This window comes from Saccostrea cucullata, unplaced genomic scaffold, assembly GCF_032062105.1.
Source record: "Saccostrea cucullata isolate Sc308-1 unplaced genomic scaffold, CSIRO_AGI_Scuc_v1 ctg10594, whole genome shotgun sequence".
Taxonomy (NCBI): domain Eukaryota; kingdom Metazoa; phylum Mollusca; class Bivalvia; order Ostreida; family Ostreidae; genus Saccostrea; species Saccostrea cuccullata.
Window position 1 is genome coordinate 1 of NW_026924168.1, and position 23075 is coordinate 23075.

General features: G+C 35.1%; 1 protein-coding gene across 1 annotated transcript; it reads left to right on the top strand.

Annotated features, from left to right (window-relative positions):
* Nucleotides 1–1217: 1217 nt before the first annotated feature.
* On the top strand, nt 1218–14938 carry LOC134265891 (uncharacterized). Its single transcript, XM_062748114.1, has 5 exons — nt 1218–1300; nt 8350–8530; nt 8696–8913; nt 11894–12136; nt 14910–14938. The coding sequence occupies exons 1-5, from the start codon at nt 1228–1230 to the stop codon at nt 14936–14938; spliced, it is 744 nt and encodes a 247-aa protein (XP_062604098.1). The 5' UTR covers nt 1218–1227.
* Nucleotides 14939–23075: the final 8137 nt, after the last annotated feature.

Here is a 23075-nt window from a genome sequence, read left to right on the forward strand (position 1 = left end):
ACAAATTCCGGTGCCGAAGGGCAAACGTGTTACAGGTCGGTATTACCGAGATGTTGTACTGAAAAAGCTCAAGAAATATTATCAGAAACGACGTTCTGTGTCGGGATTTAGGCATGTTCGCCTTCTTCATGATAATGCTCCATCACATACATCAGAGCTTGTGAAGCAATTTTTGAAGTCTGAGAAGGTTACCGTCTTGCCACACCCATCATATTCTCCGGATCTAGCACCATGCGACTTTTTCCTTTTTCCAAAACTTAAAAAATTCTTATCTGGTCGTCGATACAAGTCCCGACAGGCCCTTGGCTCAGCCGTCAGTCAGTGCCTCAGAGGTATACCTAAATCAGCGTACCGTGACGCATTTCAGAAATAGATTCAGAGATTAAAATTGTGTATTTTAAATCACGGAGAATACTTTGAAGGGACGTAATGTCCATTTGACTATTTGAATCGAATGCTTTTGAGATATCGTACAATACCCAATACATATCGAACAACCCTCGTATGTAATAATGTTGTATTTCTATTATCTGTCTAGATTTCATGTTGTCATGTTTCATTTGTAAACTTTTGTTTTATGTGCCATTTCTTAAATAAATGAACAAAGTAAAATCAAACAAGGGCAACCCGATAATGATTTTCATTTATTCATTTGTGCATTGTTTAAAATTAAGAATAGACATGCATGAATCTGCTTGTACAACATACAATTTATATTTACATTTGCAAATGTTTCCCTTAATATAATACTATTTGAACAAGGCGTTTTTCCATCTCTGCAAAACACGTTCGTCATGTGACCATCAATTGCTTGTTAAGCATGAGCGATCTTCGTAATTTGACAGTGACGTCACAAGCGATCGACGTTATCAACACATTCAATTTATACCGTTGAGTTTTGAAAAAAAACTTTATGGATTTCAAACTTTACTTAAGTACCTTACTATTTGTAATGAATCAGTCAGGCATGTAAATTTAAGTAATAGGGTATCATTTTTTTTTAGTTTTATTGGGATGTAAAACGAGTTGGCACATCATCAAAGCTTCCATAAAGCCCATTGGGCTTCATGAGAGTTGATCACATGACCAAGTATTTTAACATCCCAATAAAACTCAAAATATGATACCTTATTTTTGGGGAAAAAAAACAAAATATCCGTAAGGAAAGAGTAAAATTGTAAACCAAGATGCATATTTACAAATGACAATTTTTTCAACACATTTCAGATGATAAAGTTTCTGCTCACGGCATGGATCATGTCAATTATATTTGGTCCAAACATATTATGTTCTTTACAAGGTAAGTAACTTTAGTCTTACAGACGCATTCATGTTGGTAAGATTATGGATTTCGTGATAGGAAGAAAGATATTCTGAATAATACTAATCGTACTTATTAGAAATTGAGAATACTTCACGTATGAAGAGGAAAACATTAGTTTTTATAAGAAAAATAATACGAACTTAATTACATTTCAAATCATCATAATTCTACAATTTAGAAAGTAAAAGAAGAAGATAACAAACAGGGATCGATTTCAAAACACCTCTATGAATAATGTATTCCATATATATATATATATATATATATATATATATATATATATATATATATATATATATATATATATATATATATATATATATATATCCAGTATAGTTACGCCATTTTGAGAGAATGAAACAATGTACGATTTACTGATTGTCGTAATTAATTAGCATAATTAATTCATTCAATTATGTAAATCGCACTTCACCCGAGTATACCCGATAGACCGGATGCATTTCATAGCGGTCCGGATTCTTTCTTAAATAGTGCTCTTAAAAATTTCCAAATCAACATGTAGCTAAGTATGTAAATATATAGTGTTCAGTAGTTTAGTAGTAGTGCTAGCTGTTTTTTGTTTCTCTTTTTCCTTTGTTCTTAGGACTTTTTAACTTTTTTCTTTGTCCCGAGGAAGGGACAGGGCGTCCCGAAAATTTGACAATTTTTATTGCTCGTGTCGTTGGTCATTTTTAGTGCTTTATATAAATTTCCATCCGTGACCTTGTATCTACTTGGTAGATCCGACATTTAGGATATACAGTGTTGTTGGTTTTTTAGTGCTTTTTATATCGTTTTTCGCCAACTGTACCTTCACAAATCCACCCGTACATCCATCATTTATTTATCCAATTTTATGTTCCTGTCATTTATTTTTGGTTATGTCTTTCATTACTTGACTTTTTCTATCATTTATTTGGTAACCAACCATGGCAAATTAGTTCTTTCCACTTTTCCCTTTCGATTTTTACTCATATAACATTTGTTTTTAATTTTTTGAATTTTTGCACGAATTATCTACGAAATAGATAAGAATCCAGAACAATCGTTCGTTGAATCTTTCGACTTCACACGACTAAAATATTTATCATTTTGGCAATTATTTATTTTCAAATATGTCCATAAAAGATAACCCAACATTCAAACTTATGAAGAAAGAACACCAAAAATCAATAAAAACTGAACACCGGTCTCCAATTTACAGACCTACTTAGAGTGTAACATTATACCGAAAGGCTTTCAGATAAATGTTACGCCTAACATAGGGCCAATCTCCAAACGCTTTCAGGAACGCTGGGACGTTATTACAAAGAGATGTTCTAAACAATTGATGTCACTCTGTCTTTCTTGGGATACCCACAAGTTATGACAGTTGAAGAGTGAGATCAAGTCCTTAGAATCATCCCTAAACGATATCATGTCCAAGGCCGATCTTGATGAAGCCCATAATATTATAGATACCTATAATATGGCCCTAACAAAAAAAGTCAACAAGACTCAAAGAAAGAAATTTCTTCGCGACAGTGTTCCACAGTCTAGGAACAACTGGTCAGAAGTCAGAGTTAACAAAACACGTAAACCTCGCTCGAGACGCTTCAAGCGCACTAAGACAATCGCGAGGGACGGACCCATACAAACTCCTGACGTCTGCCCAGTGCTCAATAAATTAAGTGCTCTTCTCTCCGAATCGGAGACCTCACTTCTTTCCAAGGGGCTGAATTTCTGCCCCACGCCACATGAGGTCGATGAAAAGCAAGTCAGAGAGGACACCCGAGCATTCTTCCGGAGACTTCGTTTGAAGGAGCACTTCTCTAGAAAAGACTCCGCAGTAAATTCTTACGACTCTTTCAAGCCAGATTTACACGATCTAGAGGAACACAAACTCTATAGGCCCAAGAGTGACTGGGAACCTGATCAAGTGTGGCGCGCTTGAGTCGTATATTGACGCCGTTGAGTCAGACATAGAGAAGCTCCTTTCAATGCCAGACAAGACTCCCGACAACTTGAGTAAGGAAGAGAGATCTGCCTTACAATCATTAAAAAATCGGGATGACATTGTAATCAAGAAAGCAGAAAAAGGCTCTACAGTTGTCGTACTGGATAAAGAGATTTACATGGCGGAGGCCCAATGACAACTCTCAGACGAACGTTTCTATAAGAAACTGGACTCTGACCCTACTAAAGAATTCTCCACCGCCATTACCAAAACTCTTGACGATATGTTTGAGAAAAATGAGATTGGTATCAACGTCTACGAGACCTTAAATCCTATTGACTGTAGACCAGGACAATTCTATCTGCTTCCTAAAATACACAAAAAAGGCATGCCAGGTTGCCCCATAGTCAGCGCAATTGGACACCCCACGGAGAAAATTTCTGAATTCATTGATTTACATCTCCGTCCACACGTAGAGAATTTGCCATCCTATCTCAAGGACACCACGGACTACATTAACAAGAAGCCCTCTACTGGCCTCCCAGATCATACCCTCCTCGTGACTATGGACGCCACATCTTTGTACACCAATATTCCGCACGATGAGGGTATCGAAGCCTGTAGAGAAGTCTGGGATAGTAAGTCCATACAAATTCCTTCTACCGAGTCCCTTGCCAAGCTCCTTGAACACGTTCTCAAGTTCAACAACTTCATGTTTAATGGAGAACATTACCTGCAGGTTAATGGCACTGCTATGGGTACGAAAATGGCACCGTCTTACGCACTACAGTTAAGGTGCGCAATGGAAATATCGACTAAATTTTGTATTTAAAAATGTATTCGTAATAGGGATGGCGATTATTTTTAGTACGTCATTTATATCGGATAATTGTAATTATGATTAATAACTACATATCGAGGACGATTATATTTTATATTTAGACTAGTCACGTGATGCGTCAGTCACGCGATTTTAGCACAATGACTTGAAGTATTGATGTTACATATAAATATCACTAGTGCAAGGGCATAACCAAGTTAAATTTCCAAGTTTAGTATATAGATATTTTCAACACGCATTGTAGTTTCTAAAAAATGCTGCGATCCTGTCTAAATTCTGCAATTTCATCGTTAAAATTATACTTGTATGACCGAATGCTATATTTTTTGCTGGTCAGCGGCATGAAATATTGATATGATTAAATTGTTTTTAAGATTTCTTCAGGATCGCAGCACTTTTCAGATCCCTTAATAGTTCTATAGTTGAAATGTAAAAGCTTACTTTGATCCATAGAGTGTATGCTCATGCACTAGATCGATTTATTAAGACCCCCCACATTACCCTCCGATGTACTTGCATACAAATATACGGCAGTGTCAATTAAATACGTAATGTACAGAAAATATATTCATAAAATAGTGAAGAAGACATTAAATTCAAGTTATTGGCCCATAGAATATCTGTAAATAATATTTTATTTAATTAGAGAATACATATTTTGTTGAGAAAATATTACTTGATCTGTCTCTCACTGCGTACAAACTACGTCACGTTGTAAGAAATGACGTCATATTGACAAGTGTATTGCGATCAGTGACTTGTTTATAACTTGTTATGTGGGATTTAACTAACAACAAAACAACACGCTGTAGTAAGTTTTTATGTAGTTTGATGATTTCTAACTGGTTAAATTAGCAGATAAACTCATTGTGTTGTATTTTAAAGAAATGTTGTATGACATATATTGTGTATGATGTCATAGTCAAGTTTTCCCGTACAAATTAGGCTCCGCCTCCTTTTCGTATCCTTAACTGTGCTGCGTATGCCAATGTCTTCATGGGCAGACTGGAACGCAACTTGTTACTTCAAGCACCATTTAGGCCCCATAGCTGGTTGCGTTTTATTGACGATATAGAGATGAAGTGGGTGGAATGTCGCGAGAGCCTCAAGGCATTCATTACGTTTGCCAACACCTTTCATCAGTCGATCAAATTTACAGTAGACGTATCTAATTCGAAAAACGTATTTCTAGATACCACATCTACCCTGATTGATGGTGAAATCGAATTCAGTCTCCACACCAAACCCACAGATTCCCACCTATATCTTATGCCCACTAGCTGTGATCCCCCACACACTTTTAAGGGAGTGCCTAAGGGTCTAGCCACCAGAATTCGACGCATCTGTTCTTCCCCTGCCTTATATCAGGAGCAAAGTGGTCTTCTTAAGTCCCACCTACGCAAAAGAGGCTACAATGCCCGCAACGTACAAACAGCTATTGATGAGATGGCGGGACATGACAGGCAAAAATTATTACGCTACAAGGAGAAAGACAATAGCGGTAGGGTCCCTTTGGTAACCACAAACCATCCCGTCCTTAAGAACCTAAGCGGTATCCTTCAAAAGAACCTACCAATTCTCCATTCAAACAAACGAATGGCAGAGGTCTTTAAGGAACCCCCATTGGCTGCATACAGACGCCCTAGGAACCTAAAGGACATGGTAGTAAGAACCAGACTGGACAACCCATTACCTAACAGGGGCTTTAAAACTTGCTTTGACAGAAGATGTCTTCTTTGTAAGCACAGCACTGACACAGACAGTTTTAACAGCCCAGTTACAGGCCGCAGCTACAAAATACTAGGAAATTTGTCCTGTCATACTGACAACTGCATTTATCTCCTCAGTTGCAAAGTTTGCTCCAAACAGTATATTGGTGAAACATGAGATCTCCGCAGGAGAGTCAATAACCACCGTTCGACCATTAGGACCAAAAAACTCAATGAACCCGTTGGGAAAGATTTCAACCTTGAGGGTCACAAATGGGAGGACATGACAGTAGTGGTGATTGACCATAACCCAAGATGGACAGACGCTCAGAGAAAAAGCAAAGAAGAGTTCTGGATCCACAGATTGAAGTCATTCCGCCCCAATGGTATTAACAAACTGAATGACTTCACCAGAATGAACGTAAACTAGACCCGATTCCTGATGATACCAAACAAGATTATTCTCTCAATTTAGTGTAAACTCTACAGTTAATTTGCGTCACCAACTCTCGAACAACCCACATAACTATGTATTGCTTACGCCATTGTTAATTAATTATTAATTATTTTTTTACCGATAATTAGTTCTTAACATTTCAAATTAAAATTTATGATAGATCATAATTCATATGTTAAAATGCCCTTCTTTATTATTATTTTTCTTTGATTATTCTTTATTCAGTATAGTTACGCCATTTTGAGAGAATGAAACAATGTACGATTTACTGATTGTCGTAATTAATTAGCATAATTAATTCGTTCAATTATGTAAATCGCACTTCACCCGAGTATACCCGATAGATCGGTCGCATTTGATAGCGGTCCGGATTCTTTCTTAAATAGTGTTCTTAAAAATTTCCAAATCAACATGTAACTAAGTATGTAACTATATAGTGTTTAGTAGTTTAGTAGTAGTGCTAGTTGTTTTTTGTTTCTCTTTTTCCTTTGTTCTTTTTGACTTGGACTTTTAAAACTTTTTTCTTTGTCCTGAGGAAGGGACAGGGCGTCCCGAAAATTTGACAATTTTTATTGTTCGTGTCGTTGGTCATTTTTAGAGCTTTATATAAATTTCCATCCGTGACCTTGTATCTACTTGGTAGATCCGACATTTAGGATATACAGTTTTGTTGGTTTATGTGCTTTATATATATATATATATATATATATATATATATATATATATATAAGAAAAATCCAGTGTTTGGTACAGTAATATATACAATATTATTATGCTTCCTGTCAGTTTGTCTCTATATAACCCATACCCTACTATTCTCGCATAGTGGTCTAAGGATTTATATAGCGTAAGCATACTATGCCGAAATAGAGCACGGCTTAACTTACTGAATAAAATCCTTCAATGTTCACCCCGGGAATCGAACTCACGACCATTAGGTTGTCAGTCCGATGCCTTATCGATTACGCCACAGAGACGATCACTGATTGGAGGAATTTTATTAAATATATAAACTTAATTTATACAATTGACACAAGAAGTAAAAAAATAGACAAATATTATTTGAAAACAGTTATATTATTCTAAGGAACCTTAGATAAATGTGTACAACAAAGTTTCAAACTAATTACAAACAGATCGTTGGATGAACTGATATCATGGGGTCATTAAAACGCTTTCTTATATAACGCTTGATTGAAGGATGTAAAAGAAAATTATCAATGAGAATCGACGTCTGCGAACAAATCAGTCTTACTAACAAAACTGAAAATAAAGATGAGTTGTCTTGGGACAGAAAATCCCGACTTATTTGGAGAAAATACTAGTAACCAAAATAACTAAGCATGCAACCAATTTTAGCATGCATATTTTGAATGAGTTCTTGCAAGTGCGCTGTGTTAGCACCGATATTTTCAGGAAAAAGTCAAATGAATTGCCGCATAGATAATTACAACAGTCAGCATAATAATAACAATAGTGTTGCATTATGCATGTACTATGCCTAAATAGTAGGCAGGGTTTGACACATAGTGCACTCGCCTCCGGCTCGTGCACCATGTGTCAAACCCTGCCTACTATTTAGGCATAGTACATGCATAATGCAACACTATTATATATATATATTGACAACACATATTTATGGATTGATAATAATTACGTAGATTCGTATGTCGACTAGATTTATCTCCGATGAGCTTGCCAGAGTCTGACACATCTGTTTAATATGTGAAAATTTACTAAATAAAGATGTGAATGGTCGCCTAACAACAAAGCTTTATGATATATGTAAATACAAGACTTCACAATTTGGAGTATAAACTTCTTTTACTTAATACTTATGTAGCAAATTGAACATATTATAATCACATGCATATGGGGTTTAACTTCCTAGTTGATTTGATGGGCAAGAGCGTGCTCTATGTATGAACAAATGTGCTATCTGATAAGGAAGGTGATGAAACAAGAACCACCTGATCATACCTCCGACTTTCTTGATGTCCGTGTTTGCTCTCCTCTTGATTTCAACTGTTGGAATTGACTAAAGAGCTTGAATACTGTTCCATACTAGAATTTCATTTGCAGACAGGGATCCAAAATGTAGATATACTGTCCATCAACCAGGAGCGTCATGGCACACCGCATATAATGTTTGTGCTTCAAGTAACGGGACACTACCACAAATTACATCACTGAGTGAGATGTACTTTTTAGACCTGGTTCTGGAAGAGGTTGATAATTTGCTTGAAACACATTCCGGCTTGAGGTACCTTTGATCGTCAATAGGCATTAAAGATAATTTTAGAAATGATATGATCAAGTTTAGTCATATGTGTTATCCAAGACTTTCATAAAATGACATAAACATTGAAATAAAATTATGATTCTATTAGTTGTTAAAATTAAATTTTTGAAATCTTTCATTTTTAAGAATCTCAGCAGGATTGTGGATTGGAGCTTTTTTGAGGTCTTCTAACAATGAAAGTATGTTAGAAAATTGTGATCACCTTGATTCCCAAGTTCCGGTTAATATAACCGCAGTAAGTCCGGGTGATATGTTTTGTCTTTACTACAATCGATTCGAGAAGACCCTTTTTACCGAAAACTGTTCCACAGCAAAAATATTTATCTGCGAAACAAATGATGAAGGTAAATTACATTTTCTTATTTTTAATAAATGTATTATTCTATTGAGCATAAGTACAAAGGGGCAAAATATCAGGAACAGGGCAATCTCGTGCAGTCCAATTCGTGCAAAGGGGGCTAAAAGTCCAGATCATTAAAAACTGCTATTGATGAGATGGCAGGACATGACAGACAAAACGCCCTACATTGAGAAAAACATAACAACATTGTACGTCTGCTTCCCACTTTTCAAGCAGTTTTTAAGAACCTCGATGGTATTCTTTAAAACGAAATTCAACTTTTTACTCCAAAAGAAAAATGACAAGCCTTGAGAACCTTCCTTGGCCTTCTTTAGGAGAGGAGTTCAAAGGACGTGGTAGTAGAAAAACAGACTGGACAATCTATCATCTGATACATATAGCTTTAAAAGTCCCGTTACTGTCCGCACCAACAAGTGGCTAGAGAAATTTACGTGTACATGTGATACAGAAAATTTGCAAATGTAACGAGGGAGAAGAAAAATATGACAGACCCCCCTAAATCATAAGTCGGGTGTCTCAAACAACTGAGCTTTTTGATCATCGGCGATCGAACCCGTTTGACTATAACATTTTTCGCTTCTTAAAGATTTTCGGTCCTTCAATTGATTGATTGATTAATTGCTTTTTTACCCAAATCGGCAATATTTCAGCCATATTTCGGCGGCCCGTCGAAAATATCAACCCATGCTCTTCCCTGAAAGATCTTTTACCTGTCACTTCCAGGGCATGGCACGACACCAAATGAAACTTGAGAGGCAAAAACTTGACAGACTAGACCAGGAATCGAACCTAGGTCCCTGAATCTCAAGTCAGGTGCCATATAAACTTAGCTTTATGGTCATCGACAATCGTCTGACTGTCACACTTATACTTCATCTACTGTAAGGATTCTTGGGATGATGGGAAAACGGAAAATTTCCGCAGGATAATCAATAATCACCATTTGACCATAAAAACCAAAAAACTCAACGAACCAGCTGAGGAATATTTTAACCTTCAAAATTTTTTTGCAGACATGGGGGACTTGAAAGTAGTTATTACTGACCGGTACTCAGAGAAAAACAAAGAAAAATTCTGAATGGAAAGGCTAAAAGTAATTCACCCCTGGTTCTTTGGGGAAAAAATGAATGTCTTTAGCAGGATAAACTTGAAAAGGGCCAAAATGTTTGGTAATTCTAAGCAACACTATTAGCTCTCCCCATAGTTTTTATATATTCTTATTTCTAATCTCTCCTCTTTTATATTACCGTCTTCTATTAACTTTTATGACTTTTTTTTATTCTTAATATCTATATTTTATTTTTTTCTCTTTAATTTTTTTTTCAATTTCTCTTTTTAACAGTGTTTCTCATACATACCTTGTTTCTAACATTTTAATAATATTACTTTAAAATTTAATGGGCCTACAAATTATTAGTCTTTTAATTTATGTCATTCATGTACAAATTCTATTTTTTAAATGTTTCATTTCAGTATCTTTATAATTATTTAACAACACTATGTGATGTAAATACAACGTTGTACGATGCATTACTTCGTAGCAATAAATAATTTTATTGTTTTTTGGGAATCAAACATCACCGCAGAAGATCAAACTAACCTGACGTGCCTCGCAGTCTTCCGGGCACATCTTAATATTTTAAATTGAAATTCAAAAAGTAAAACTGTAAATAAATAGGACTTATTTATGTCCCAAGCTAGGAAGGGACAAGACATGCGTAAATTGATAATTCCTTTCGGGTCGTAGATTATTATTATAAAAGAGAAAGAGGGCGCTGTTTAAAAACTCATGTTCCTACGTAATGTTCAAATTGTGAACTACATGTACATGTATGTACAATATATCTTTTTCATAATTTTGACAATATAATTGATTGACAATATCTATGCGGTTTTTGGAGATTAGGTCTTCCAACAATCTATTGGAATTACCATGGGTACCAATTGCGCCTCGTTATTAGCAGGCCTATTTTGTATTCATATGAAGCAGAATTTGTGCAAAATCTTATGCGTGAAAAGAAGTGAACACTTGCTGTGGCCTTAAACTCGACATTTAGATATATCGGAGACGTAGATTCAATGAAAATTGTATTTTCCATTCTTATGTCAATACGATATATTCTGGTGAGCTTGAGATAAAAGAAACCTCAGAGTCTGACACATCTGTTTCATAATTAGATATTTTACTTAAGAAAGACATTAATGGTAATCTAATGCCCAAGTTCTATGATAAACGTGATGACTTTAACTTTTTGATCGTCAACTTTCCTTACTTATGCAGCAATATACCTTCATCGCCTGCATACGGAGTTTATGTATCTCAGTTGATTCGATACAAAAGAGATACATATAAACAATTTCTAAAACTAAGTAAATTATTGACAAACAAGTTGATGGAACAAGAATGTCAGCAGTATCGTTTAAAGTCATCATTTGGTAAGTTCTATGGTCAACAAATACAATTAAACATTGAATCAAATGCTGACAGTGACTGATGTTTTTCAAACCAATTGTTCGTCCATTATTTATACACTTAATTTACGACGGATGTTTCCGTGATTTCCCGATGATGACAAGGAGCACACGGCGCGTGTGACTGGTCCGCAGGGAATGCTCACTCCTCCATAACACCTAATTCCATTTCTGATGTTTTGGAGTTCCGTGTTTGCTCTACTCCTGTTTTGTATTATTTTATGAACTTTTGATATTGAATACTCTTGAATTCGCCATCTCAATATGTTTCACATACTAAATTTTTATATATCTTTCTTGTAGCAATCCTTGCAACACAGCGCCGGGTTTCGATATTGATATTCAGTATTTTGGATCCATGGAAAACTTGTATAGAATGTCCCTACATATAGATATTCGTTTATTCATTTATTAAGTATCCTTATTGTTTTTATTTGAATTTTTATTCGGTTATTCATTTATACTTATCTATGGTGTATACTTTATTTTAGATCTTGGAGAATGTATGATTAAGTCATCATTATCAACCTTGCGAAATCAAACTCAAAAACAATTTTGCGAAGATGATAAGTATGATGAAAAGCCTATAAGTTTAACACTTTGTGAAGCGAATTGTTTAAAGAAAGCAAACTGTTATACATTTACGTACGAAAATGAAGTATGTATACTGTACAAATATATGGACAATCCATCTTGTGCCAGGAGAGATCCTCTGCAAATACGGAAATACAAAGGTAAGCACCATGGCACTAAATCTACTACGGTATTTTTCATTATAATTTATTAGTAAACACTTTTAATGCCACGGAGTGAACTTGTATTATTCAAATTGAAATATATCACCATCGGTGAGTAATGTGCTATTTTTTTTTCTCTATGGACATGTTGTTGGTATGACGAAAATGATTTTCTGAGTATGTACTCTAACTTCATAATCAATTATTAAACTTTGCTAATTACATGTACTTTAATTTGTGAAGTTTGAAAATTTTCTCTTTACTATTTCTAAACAGGTCGACTTTCAAAATCTTACTTTATTCATATTTTTAAGAACAAATTTCTTACTTAATGTAATTCTTTTCCATGTCGAGATTTTAGGTATTTTTCAATACAGCGATGTTAGGTATCCACGATCAGAGGATAAGCCACTCGATAGATGGTGCCCAGGTACGTCTTTATTTGTATTTAACAAAATATTTTATAGCATGAAATTTTTTACTTATGTGGATCATATGATTTCAGCAGCCTAATGTTCTTATATCTTATATATTTTAAATAGTTAGGAAAACAATTATTAAATACTTAGATAAACTATTTGCTATTGTAACTTAGACCTTTACAACTGTTCCCCAGACACTCCCGTTTCTCCAATAAGGCCTCGTTGTCTGCAAGCTTCATTAAATTGAGCAAAATCTTTGTATTGTAGACAACAACCAACTTTTTAAAGTATTTTGGAGAAAAACAATGACATATAGAACAGATTTCCAAATCAAGATCCTTGCAGGCATCATAAATGACTTGCATGTTCGATCCAATTACAATCAAGCAAAAACATAATTATTGTATTTAAATTAAATACACAGTATACCTTCTTGTAAATCAGAGTTGATAAATATAAAATGTATGTAAGTATAATTAAAAATCATTGAAATACATAGTGTTTTATTCAATTGTTCAAATTTTCATTTGCTAAATATATTGAGAATTATTGTAATGTGAATTTCTCTCCATTATATATGTATTTGATTGTAAATTGCTTGCCTAGTCGGCTAAAAGACAGCAGCAGGAAGCTTTTCAACAATTTAATACATGTAGTTATTGTAAGAACCCATAACAAATGCAACTGATTTTCTTTTTGATTTATTGATTGTTTGTTTGTTTATTGTTTAACGTCCGTCTCTAGAATTTTTCACTCATATGGAGACGCCACCACCTGCCGGTGGAGAGTTGCAAATTCTGTTCTATACTCGTCACTAAGGGCCATATCATTGAACAAGCAGTTATCTTTTTCGTACCAGTACCTACTGCGACACGGGATCTCGGTATATACGGTCTCATCCGAAGGACCGGTCTCCACGTCCAACAGTGGGATTCGAACCCGCGACGTAAGGATGAACTCCTCACTTTGCGACTTTAGAGCAGACGCTCTAACCTCTGCGTCACGATGTTTTTTGTATATAATATTAATCACATTTTCTCTTCCTTTAAAAGTGTGTTTTTCATCTTCAGTAACGTTTATTATGCAATTAATTAGTACAAAGACAATGGTCTCCATGAATGCCTTCATAACAATTGCCGTATCTTTTTTATTTGTAAACTGTAAGAAGACACAATCTGTCCTCTATTCAAATGGTAGGAAAGCAAATATTTTTTAGGTCAAAATTTGTTTCAATCGTAAAATAGGTATCCACAGATTACCTACTTGTAACAATATAAATGAATTCCACTAATTCGTGTAATACATTTCTTTTGTCATTAGGTTTTTTTTCATTTTGTCTTGATACTTTAATAAATAATAAATTTCAATTTGTTAGAAAAATTTCTATTTCATACGTTTGACATTTTTTGTAATTTTTATTCATTTTTTAAATCCGAATAGTACAATATTCTTTTCCTAAATAATTTTATTGTGTGAGTATACTGCTCCTCAACAAATGACAAATTTAGACACTTTAATCTATGGACATAATTCAAAATTCTTTTAATAATATACAAAATGAAGAATAAGCCTACCAAGCTCAGATAAAGAGAAGTTGGCGTTTTTTCTAGGTAGTCCTTACAAAGGAAGAGGAATCTTTAAAATTTTAAACACACTTGATTATGATAAAAAAAAATAGTCATTAATGTGATAAGAAAACTTAGAAATGGGTAAAAAAAATTTTGATTTCTAGTGGGTTTTGTTTACCCATTTGTTGTTTTTCTAGAAATGTTTTCGAAAGTAAAAAGACAACACCACTTACCGGTGGAAGGTTACAAATCTAGATCTATAATTTGATTCTAACTTCCCCTAATAAAACTGTCAGTATTATTCTGTATAGTAAAATTGATTATGTGGGCGATCCAAATAATAATTGTAAATTAAATTTCATATTTTACTCTCAGTAAAACTCGTATTGGTATATGAACTGGAATAGAGAAGTGTGGCTTTTATCATTAAAAAAAATGAATTGCAAAGATAAAATTCAATCATTCGCCTGATCTCTGTTGTCGCCGGTGTAACGTTGAATATTGACCCGAGTTGAAAATTGATTCGGGGGTCATTTTTCAACGTTGAATATTGAACCAGGGTTTTTTTTCTGCGTTGAAAATTGAGACCAAAAGTCGTTGAATTTATACCCGGGGTCATTTTTCAACAGCTTGATAATTTTTTGTCTTATTCCTGATGACCTCAACCAGTTGAAAATTGACCCTGTTGAATATTGACTCCATGTTAAAGTGAAATTTTGTGTGAAATTGTTTGTATAATTAATGCTTGATTTATATTATCTTAATCTTGTTGATTTGTAGTAATTGCTCTAAGCTACAGACTGCAGTGATCTGTTTATGTGATAAGGTCTTGACCGCTCATTAAGATTTGGCTGGGAAATTTAGCTCTTGTATCAGCATTGCTGACTTTTATCACCCGAGTCTCAGGGGGATTGAATGTCCGAAGTGCTGGCCATGAGAAAATGCAGAATTCATAGTGTTCACAATTAACAGGTTAATTTAGCAGTGATTGACAGTCTGTAGGTTGGGCAGTTCTTAATATTTAGCGTAGAATTTGTGTGTTCAATTAGTTACTCAGTCGGGTCCTGTGTGTAAAGTGTTACACGGGAATACAAAATAAACTTTGTTGGAAACTTTGGGCGTTTTTATTTAAAAACAGAAAGTTTCGGTGTAACATTTTAAGTGGTGGCAGCGGTGGGATCCTAATTAAATGTGAAATATTGTTTGAAATTTTATACATATATTTGGATTTAACAAGCGGAATTAAAATGCCTAGGAAACAGGACTTGGAATTGGAATTTCAACTTTCTAAACAAAAACAGGAACATGAATTACGTTTAAAAACACTTGAATTGGAACATGAAAAAGAAATTTTGGAATTACGTGTTCAGCTAGAGAAGGCCAATTCAACGCCAGGAGCACATTCGACAGGAATACCAAAAATTAAGCTTCAACCATTTAATCAGGAAAAGGATGACATTTTGTGCTATCTCTCTGAATTTGATGCGGTAGCTGAGCATGCAGGTTGGACTGAGAACTCAAAGGCTTTACAGCTTAGGTCACTTTTAACCGGAGAAGCTCGAGAGGTGTCGCAGCAAGTGACTTCGGGATACAGAGATCTGTATAAGGCTCTTTTGAATCGATTCGGCAAGCGCCCAGCAGACTACTTTCAGTTCCTGGAGGAAATTAAACGTAGACCAGGAGAAACTTACAGAGGATTAATGTCGAGAATAGATCTGTATTTGAGTCGTTTCATTGATGAGAAAGATCCCGTACAAAAGTTCCGAGAAGAATATTTCTTAAAGGCGTTATCTCCTCAACAAGCCCAGTGGATTAGACGGAATAAGGGACGTAGTGAGTTAGTTGAAGCTGCTGATGATTACATTCTACCAACAAAATCGGCCGAGGACAGAAAACTTCAAAATCCTAAAGTGTTAGGTGAGAAGAAGAGCCAGGAACAGGGGAACTCCGGAAAACAGAAAAGTTTGGAAAAAGTGAAATATTTTAGCTGTGGGAACTTTGGACATTATGCAAACAAATGCCCAAAGAAAGGTAATCTAGCGTCGTGTTTCGTGAAAGGAGCATTATGGGGTTTACATTATGTTCCGGGGAAAGTGGATGATGTGGAAGTGTCAATGGTCAAGGACACTGGAACATCTATGACGCTATTGCGGGAGGATCTTGTTGATCCAAAATGTGTTCTACATGGACAAACTACTTCCTTGGTTACAGCTATTGGACAGCCATTCGAGGCTAAGTTAGCAGTGGTTAACCTGGAAACACCAGTGTTTAAGGGACATGTTCAGGTAGGTTTAGTACCTGATCTGGTTGCAGATGGTTTATTGGGAATAGATGTTCTGGAGAGGAACAAAGTTGCAGCTGTGGTTACGAGAGCCAAAGCAAAAGAACAAGAACAAAATGAATTAAGTGCCAAAAATCACATGAATAAATGTGATGCCGAACCAAGGGACTTAAATGTCGTGGTAACTAAGGATGAGGCTGATAAAGTGAACCTTGATTTACCTGAAATTACATTACTGGCAGCAGCAGAAAATGAAATTGGAAATGAACAGCAATTTCCTAACGACACCACAGAAACCATTTCAGATCTTGTCTTTGGACATGGGCTGACTCAAGTGCAGAGACAGAGTTTAAGGGATGTTTGTCAGGAATTTTCAAGAATTTTCACATCAAAGCCGGGAAAGTGTGATGTTATCTCACATACAATCAAAACAACGTCTGAGAATCCAATTACTCAGAGACCTTACAGGATACCGGAAGCTAAGAAACAGGAAGTGAAGGAGTCTTTGAATGAAATGTTAGAACAAGGACTTATTACACCATCCAAAAGTCCGTGGGCCTCACCAATTGTCCTTGTCAACAAGCCTGATGGGACAATTAGAATTTGTGTTGATTATAGGAAACTGAATGAAATAACTCTCACGGATCCTTATCCCATTCCACGCATGAGTGAAGTATTTGAGAAAATTGGAAGTGCAAAATATTTGAGTGGATTTGATCTAACAAAAGGCTACTGGCAAGTTCCGCTGGCAAAGGAAACGCGCGAGAAATCCGCCTTCATCACCCCATTTGGCCTTTTCGAGTTTACAGTGATGCCGTTTGGTATGAAGACGTCTCCAGCATCATTCATAAGACTTATGGATCGTATTTTAGATGGAACTCAAAATACTGTTGCGTACTTTGATGACATAATTGTTTACAGTCAGACGTGGGAAGACCATATCAAACATGTAACAGAGCTGCTTCAGCGTATTCATGAGGCCAATCTTACCATCAGACCATCAAAATGTAAGTTGGGAGCAACAGAAATCATCTGTTTGGGACATATGGTTGGAGGGGGATCAATTCGACCAGACCCTCGGAAATTGAAGGCCATGGAGGATTTTCCGCTTCCCTTGACAAAGAAGGATTTAAGATCATTCTTGGGGCTAACTGGATACTATCGCCAGTATATAGGAAGTTATGCAAACATAACTGTACCACTGACTGATCTACTGAGAAAAAGTCAACCCGCAGAATTAAAATGGACGGAGAGGGAAGTGCAGTCATTCAAACAACTGAAGGAGGCCCTGATGACAGCTCCTGTTTTGGTCAATCCGAACTTCAATTTACCGTTTGTACTACAAACAGATGCGAGTAATAATGCAATTGGGGCTGTCCTGAGCCAACAGTTGCCAGATGGTGATCACCCAGTTGCTTATCTTAGTAAGAAGTTACTTCCGAGGGAAAAGAACTATTCAACCATAGAGAAGGAATTTTTGGCCATCGTTTGGGCCATTGGATCGTTTTCGTATTACCTAGAGGGGAGGAAGTTTTACGTAGAAACAGATCACAATCCACTAACATGGTTGCATCGCTTGAAGAATAAAAATCAGAGACTTTTACGTTGGGCCCTCGCACTACAATCGTACACCTTTGAAGTTAGATATAAGAGAGGAAGCAAAGACACAAATGCAGACGGATTATCAAGAATCTGAAAAGTGAAATGTGTTTGTGAATTATGGGCAATTATTGTGAAAATTTTATATTCATAAAATTCAAGTGCATTCAGTTTGGATTTACAGTGAAATTCATTTTGGATTTATATTATTCTTTTGATGATTAATTGCTATTAACTGTTAAATACATATATATTATTATAACAGTAACTTGATCCGAAGGGTCGTATCACGTCGAGTTGACAGGTGCGGATCATCAGATCTAACGAGACGCGAAGCGTCGAGTTTGATCTGATGATCCGCGCCTGTCAACGAGACGTGATACGGTTCTTCGGATCAAGTTACTGTTATAATGATAAATTTATTATATACCCCCTCATAACTAGCAATATATAGCAAAAGAAAACGTCAGAAATCAATTGCATGACATTTATCCATAAAACAAAGCATAATAACAAGGGACTTTTTAACGCGCAAGAAAAATAACGTCATATCTATGCGTACTACGTCATCAGTTTCAGAGAGTGGTGATATGGATTCAGAAAACAACATGTTGGTGATCCGGAAAATCGGATCACGACGTCACGTGATAGCGTAAATTCAACAGTAAAATTGGGTGATACACATTAGGTATATAATAATTATTTGGACTGGTTAAAGTGAATTTAGTGACTGGTTAAATTTAATGTTGCTATATACAGAATTATGAACTTGGAAAAAATTCAACTATTGACAGTTAAATTTTTATCTTTGGAAGGGAGGTGTTAAAGTGAAATTTTGTGTGAAATTGTTTGTATAATTAATGCTTGATTTATATTATCTTAATCTTGTTGATTTGTAGTAATTGCTCTAAGCTACAGACTGCAGTGATCTGTTTATGTGATAAGGTCTTGACCGCTCATTAAGATTTGGCTGGGAAATTTAGCTCTTGTATCAGCATTGCTGACTTTTATCACCCGAGTCTCAGGGGGATTGAATGTCCGAAGTGCTGGCCATGAGAAAATGCAGAATTCATAGTGTTCACAATTAACAGGTTAATTTAGCAGTGATTGACAGTCTGTAGGTTGGGCAGTTCTTAATATTTAGCGTAGAATTTGTGTGTTCAATTAGTTACTCAGTCGGGTCCTGTGTGTAAAGTGTTACACGGGAATACAAAATAAACTTTGTTGGAAACTTTGGGCGTTTTTATTTAAAAACAGAAAGTTTCGGTGTAACACTCCACCTCAGAGTTTGAACATTTTTTGAACTTGGAGGTTGTTTTACGGGATTTATCAGTATCCCTATACTTATATTTCAATTTCAATTTTTTCCCTTTTCAAGAGTAATAGAAATAAACCTATCATCCCGTGTATATATGAATATTTTGATCAGTAAAGATTTCAGTTATCTTCAAGCAGGGCAAGTTAGTTATTTGACAATACTTTCTAAAATCCATAACATCCATAAATAACTATAAAACTATGAATAGGGAATAAAACAAAAATCTTGGAAATCTGGTGTGAAAATAAAGATATCAATCGGCCAAACTTGTCCATGAAATTTATTAGGACCTTACGCTCTGAACCAAACGTCTAAACCAGGCATTCCTTTCTGATGGAAATATAATTATTCATTAGTATATATATATATATATATATATAAAAATATTAAAGAATGTTCGGCAGTTCTTGTAACGGGTACTTGCTCTAAGGCCTGCCTCATCAGGGGTCAACCTTAGCAGTGTACTCTTGTGGTAAACATGATCTAAAAATTATATCATAATATCGCCTTTGCTTTTGTCTTTGCTATAAGCTTTAATTGGTTCCGAGGAAAATATTTCTTTGCATCATGTGTCTGTTTTCGTTACTTTCCAGTATTTTAAGATGCGTTTTTTAGTCCGTTGACTCTCGGATTATATTTTGTAACCATAACCAATTTATTGTGGGGTCTCAATTGGCCGTTGCTTTTATTTAGGATCTCCTTTCTTTCTGTTCCAATTATTCCTGTGATATAGGATCTATTACTATATCAGAGAAGCCTCTCTTTGACAAGTATTTCTCACATGCCGTTTGCATTTACCTTTAACGAAAGCTTTGAATACCGCTGGGTTGTAAGAACTTTCTCTGTGTAGATATTGGAAATTGTTTGTTGGTTTTATGTAAGATTTGATATCAAGTTTGTTTGATTCTTGAAATTTTCTTCCTTTATAAACTTTTGTGTCTAAAAAGTTTACTGAATCAACAGAGATTTCAAAGGTGAATTTTAAGTGCAGATGACACTGATTGCCAAGTTCAAAGAAATCGAGAATCTCTGTCTCAGAACCATTGAAAATGATGAAACCATCTCTCAATCTGCCATAGAACAAGATTTCATTAGCAAATTAAAACATCCCAAAAAGGGGAGATCACCCTCCTTTCCATCCTTTATTTAACAAAATTAATATGTATTGTGGGGTTCGTTCTTGAACTGTTTGATTAACTATGACACAAAGATCACTAAACCTTTTATTTTGAAAAAAAAATCCGTTTTTCAAATTGGATATTTTAAGTTTTTAATGTTGTACATAACCAAATTAGCATTAAAGGTACTTGGACACAGATTTGAAGTTAATATTTTCTCATTTTTTCTGTATAATATCACGAATTATATATTTTAATAGCATTTCACACAAAAATTTATTAAAAATCTTATTTCATTTAAAAGTCATTAAAACTTTAAATTTTTTGGCGGGTTTGATTGACACATCCTTGCACTTTCACAAATTTTAACTTTATTCTTAATCCTTAGGAAAAGTGGCAATTTTGATGTGTTTTAATGAGAAATATTAAAACTTTTGTCAAGAAAAATTATTTTATTCATAGTAGAAATGTTAGAAAGCAAAAAACCTTCACAAGTATCGTCATTCCGAACTTAGAGATGCGTACAGAGTTTAGCACATCGAGCACACTCGTGTTATGTACACAGTTTTTGTAAACAAGGCTCGAGTTCTGTTATTGTTTATATTTAGAATTCGCCGGGTGCGTTCAATCGTCACAGTCTGCTTACCACAAATGCACGGACTGACAATATATTGTGTGTTTGTTTTGCTTTCGAACGTGTCTACTCTGAATTTTCTGGATTATAGTATTAATATTTTTCATTTATACAAAACGAGATTGCCACTTTACCTAAGGATTAAGAATAAAATTAGATTTGCGAGAATGCAAGGATATGTCAATCAAACCCGCCGAAAAATTTGAAATTTCAATATCTTTTAAACGAAATAAGATTTTTAATTAATTTTTGTGTGAAATGCTATTAAAATATATAAGTCGTAATATTATAGAGAAAATAATAACTTCAAATCTGTGTCCAAGCACCTTTAAAACGTGCGTGCATCATGCGTTAAACTCTCAGCATTTCCCAAATACTAATATTGCGAATTTTAAGATTGAAATAAATGAAGTGTTACTAGCAAAAAGCAAATATAGATGCACAAATTTCTGAATTAAATTGTATATTGTGTGACTATGTATACTAATAGGATTTACATACATAAACTAATGATTTTTTTTAAAATAAATATTACACGAAATACTGCGATTTTAAACTACGTGCACGTGTAACTTTAAAATCTAAGATATTTTTTGTTAATATCACAATCTAAGAATACAACTGAATTAAGTGCGTATTGAGTACATTGATGTAGGGAGCAAATTGTAAGTGCGGGTGGGGGGAATAATTGAACAACAAAAAAATATCAAATTTTAAAAAAATTGACGAAAAAAGAAAAGAAAATTTGTCCATTGTCAAAATTAGGGGTCCAAACCCAAAAATCCTATTTCGGGGGTGGGGGTGGGGATGGGGGGTTGAGGGTTGGGGGGGGGGGTTAGGATCCGATTTCTTTTTATTATCAAGCACTATCACTTCTTATTTTTCTTTCTTTGACTACACTGTAACGTGCCTGTTGAAAAGGGGGGGGTCTAAACCAACTTCACTTTGTTCAATGCATATATTAATTATGTCTATCTTGGCAAAAAAAGTGAGGGGGCTAAGCATTCCTAACACCCCCCCCCCTTTCCCGACGCCCATGGATTAAATCACATTTGTAAAAACTAAGTCATAAATATGTGTTTTTATGCTGTTGAATTTAGAACCGGATTCATGATCAAAATTCCACGACCCGGATCAGTTTTCAACGGACTAGGGTCTAAATTCAACATCTTAGGTCTAAGTATTCAACGTTGAAAAATGATCCTAGGGTCAATTTTCAACCCGGGTCAAAATTCAACGTTACACCTGCACCTCTCCTCATGTGCTTCAGGTAGGGAAAGTGTTGCGAAGTCATTTTTTTTTTGTATATTAAACGTTGTGATCTGAGATTTTTTTCTGCACAAGGGGAAAAATGGACTGTGCTAAAGAATGTACATACGCATGTTCTCCATGACCTGAGAAGTTTATCGAATCACCTGGAAAACTTAAACTCAATGTGCTGGTGATAAGGGTCTTTAAATTTGTTACATTAATAAGGGACGATGACGATTGGAAATAAAAATTATGTACTCGTTAATCAAACAGTTTTGTTGCTAGATTATCTTTACCTTCTTTTTCTTGTAATATACATATGTCTCTGTTCTTAGGTATTTGTTATATCAAATCCAAAAAGATAAAGCGAATCAGCGTAGGAATGAGATTGAAAAACGTTGTCAATTTATCTAAATGATTAACTGAAGGCCGCAGCAAGAGACTTTTACTTTTCAATTGTTTTTGAGGGGAAATCATATAAACACAAAACAGGTATGCTTACAGAGACATTTGGTATTTGCTTTCCTCCTTAGGAGGGCAACTTTTAGCATAGGTTAGATTATCATTTGCAGAAATAAATCCATATTCCCCTGACATACCATTAGATAAGGCCTGTTTTTGGCCTCTTGTAATAGAAAAATCATCTCCCTTTTACCCCGGGCATGAATTTGAAAATTGTGAAAAATTGGTTGAAAATCTAAATGACATCACCTATCATATTTCAAAACATTAGTTTTTCACTGCT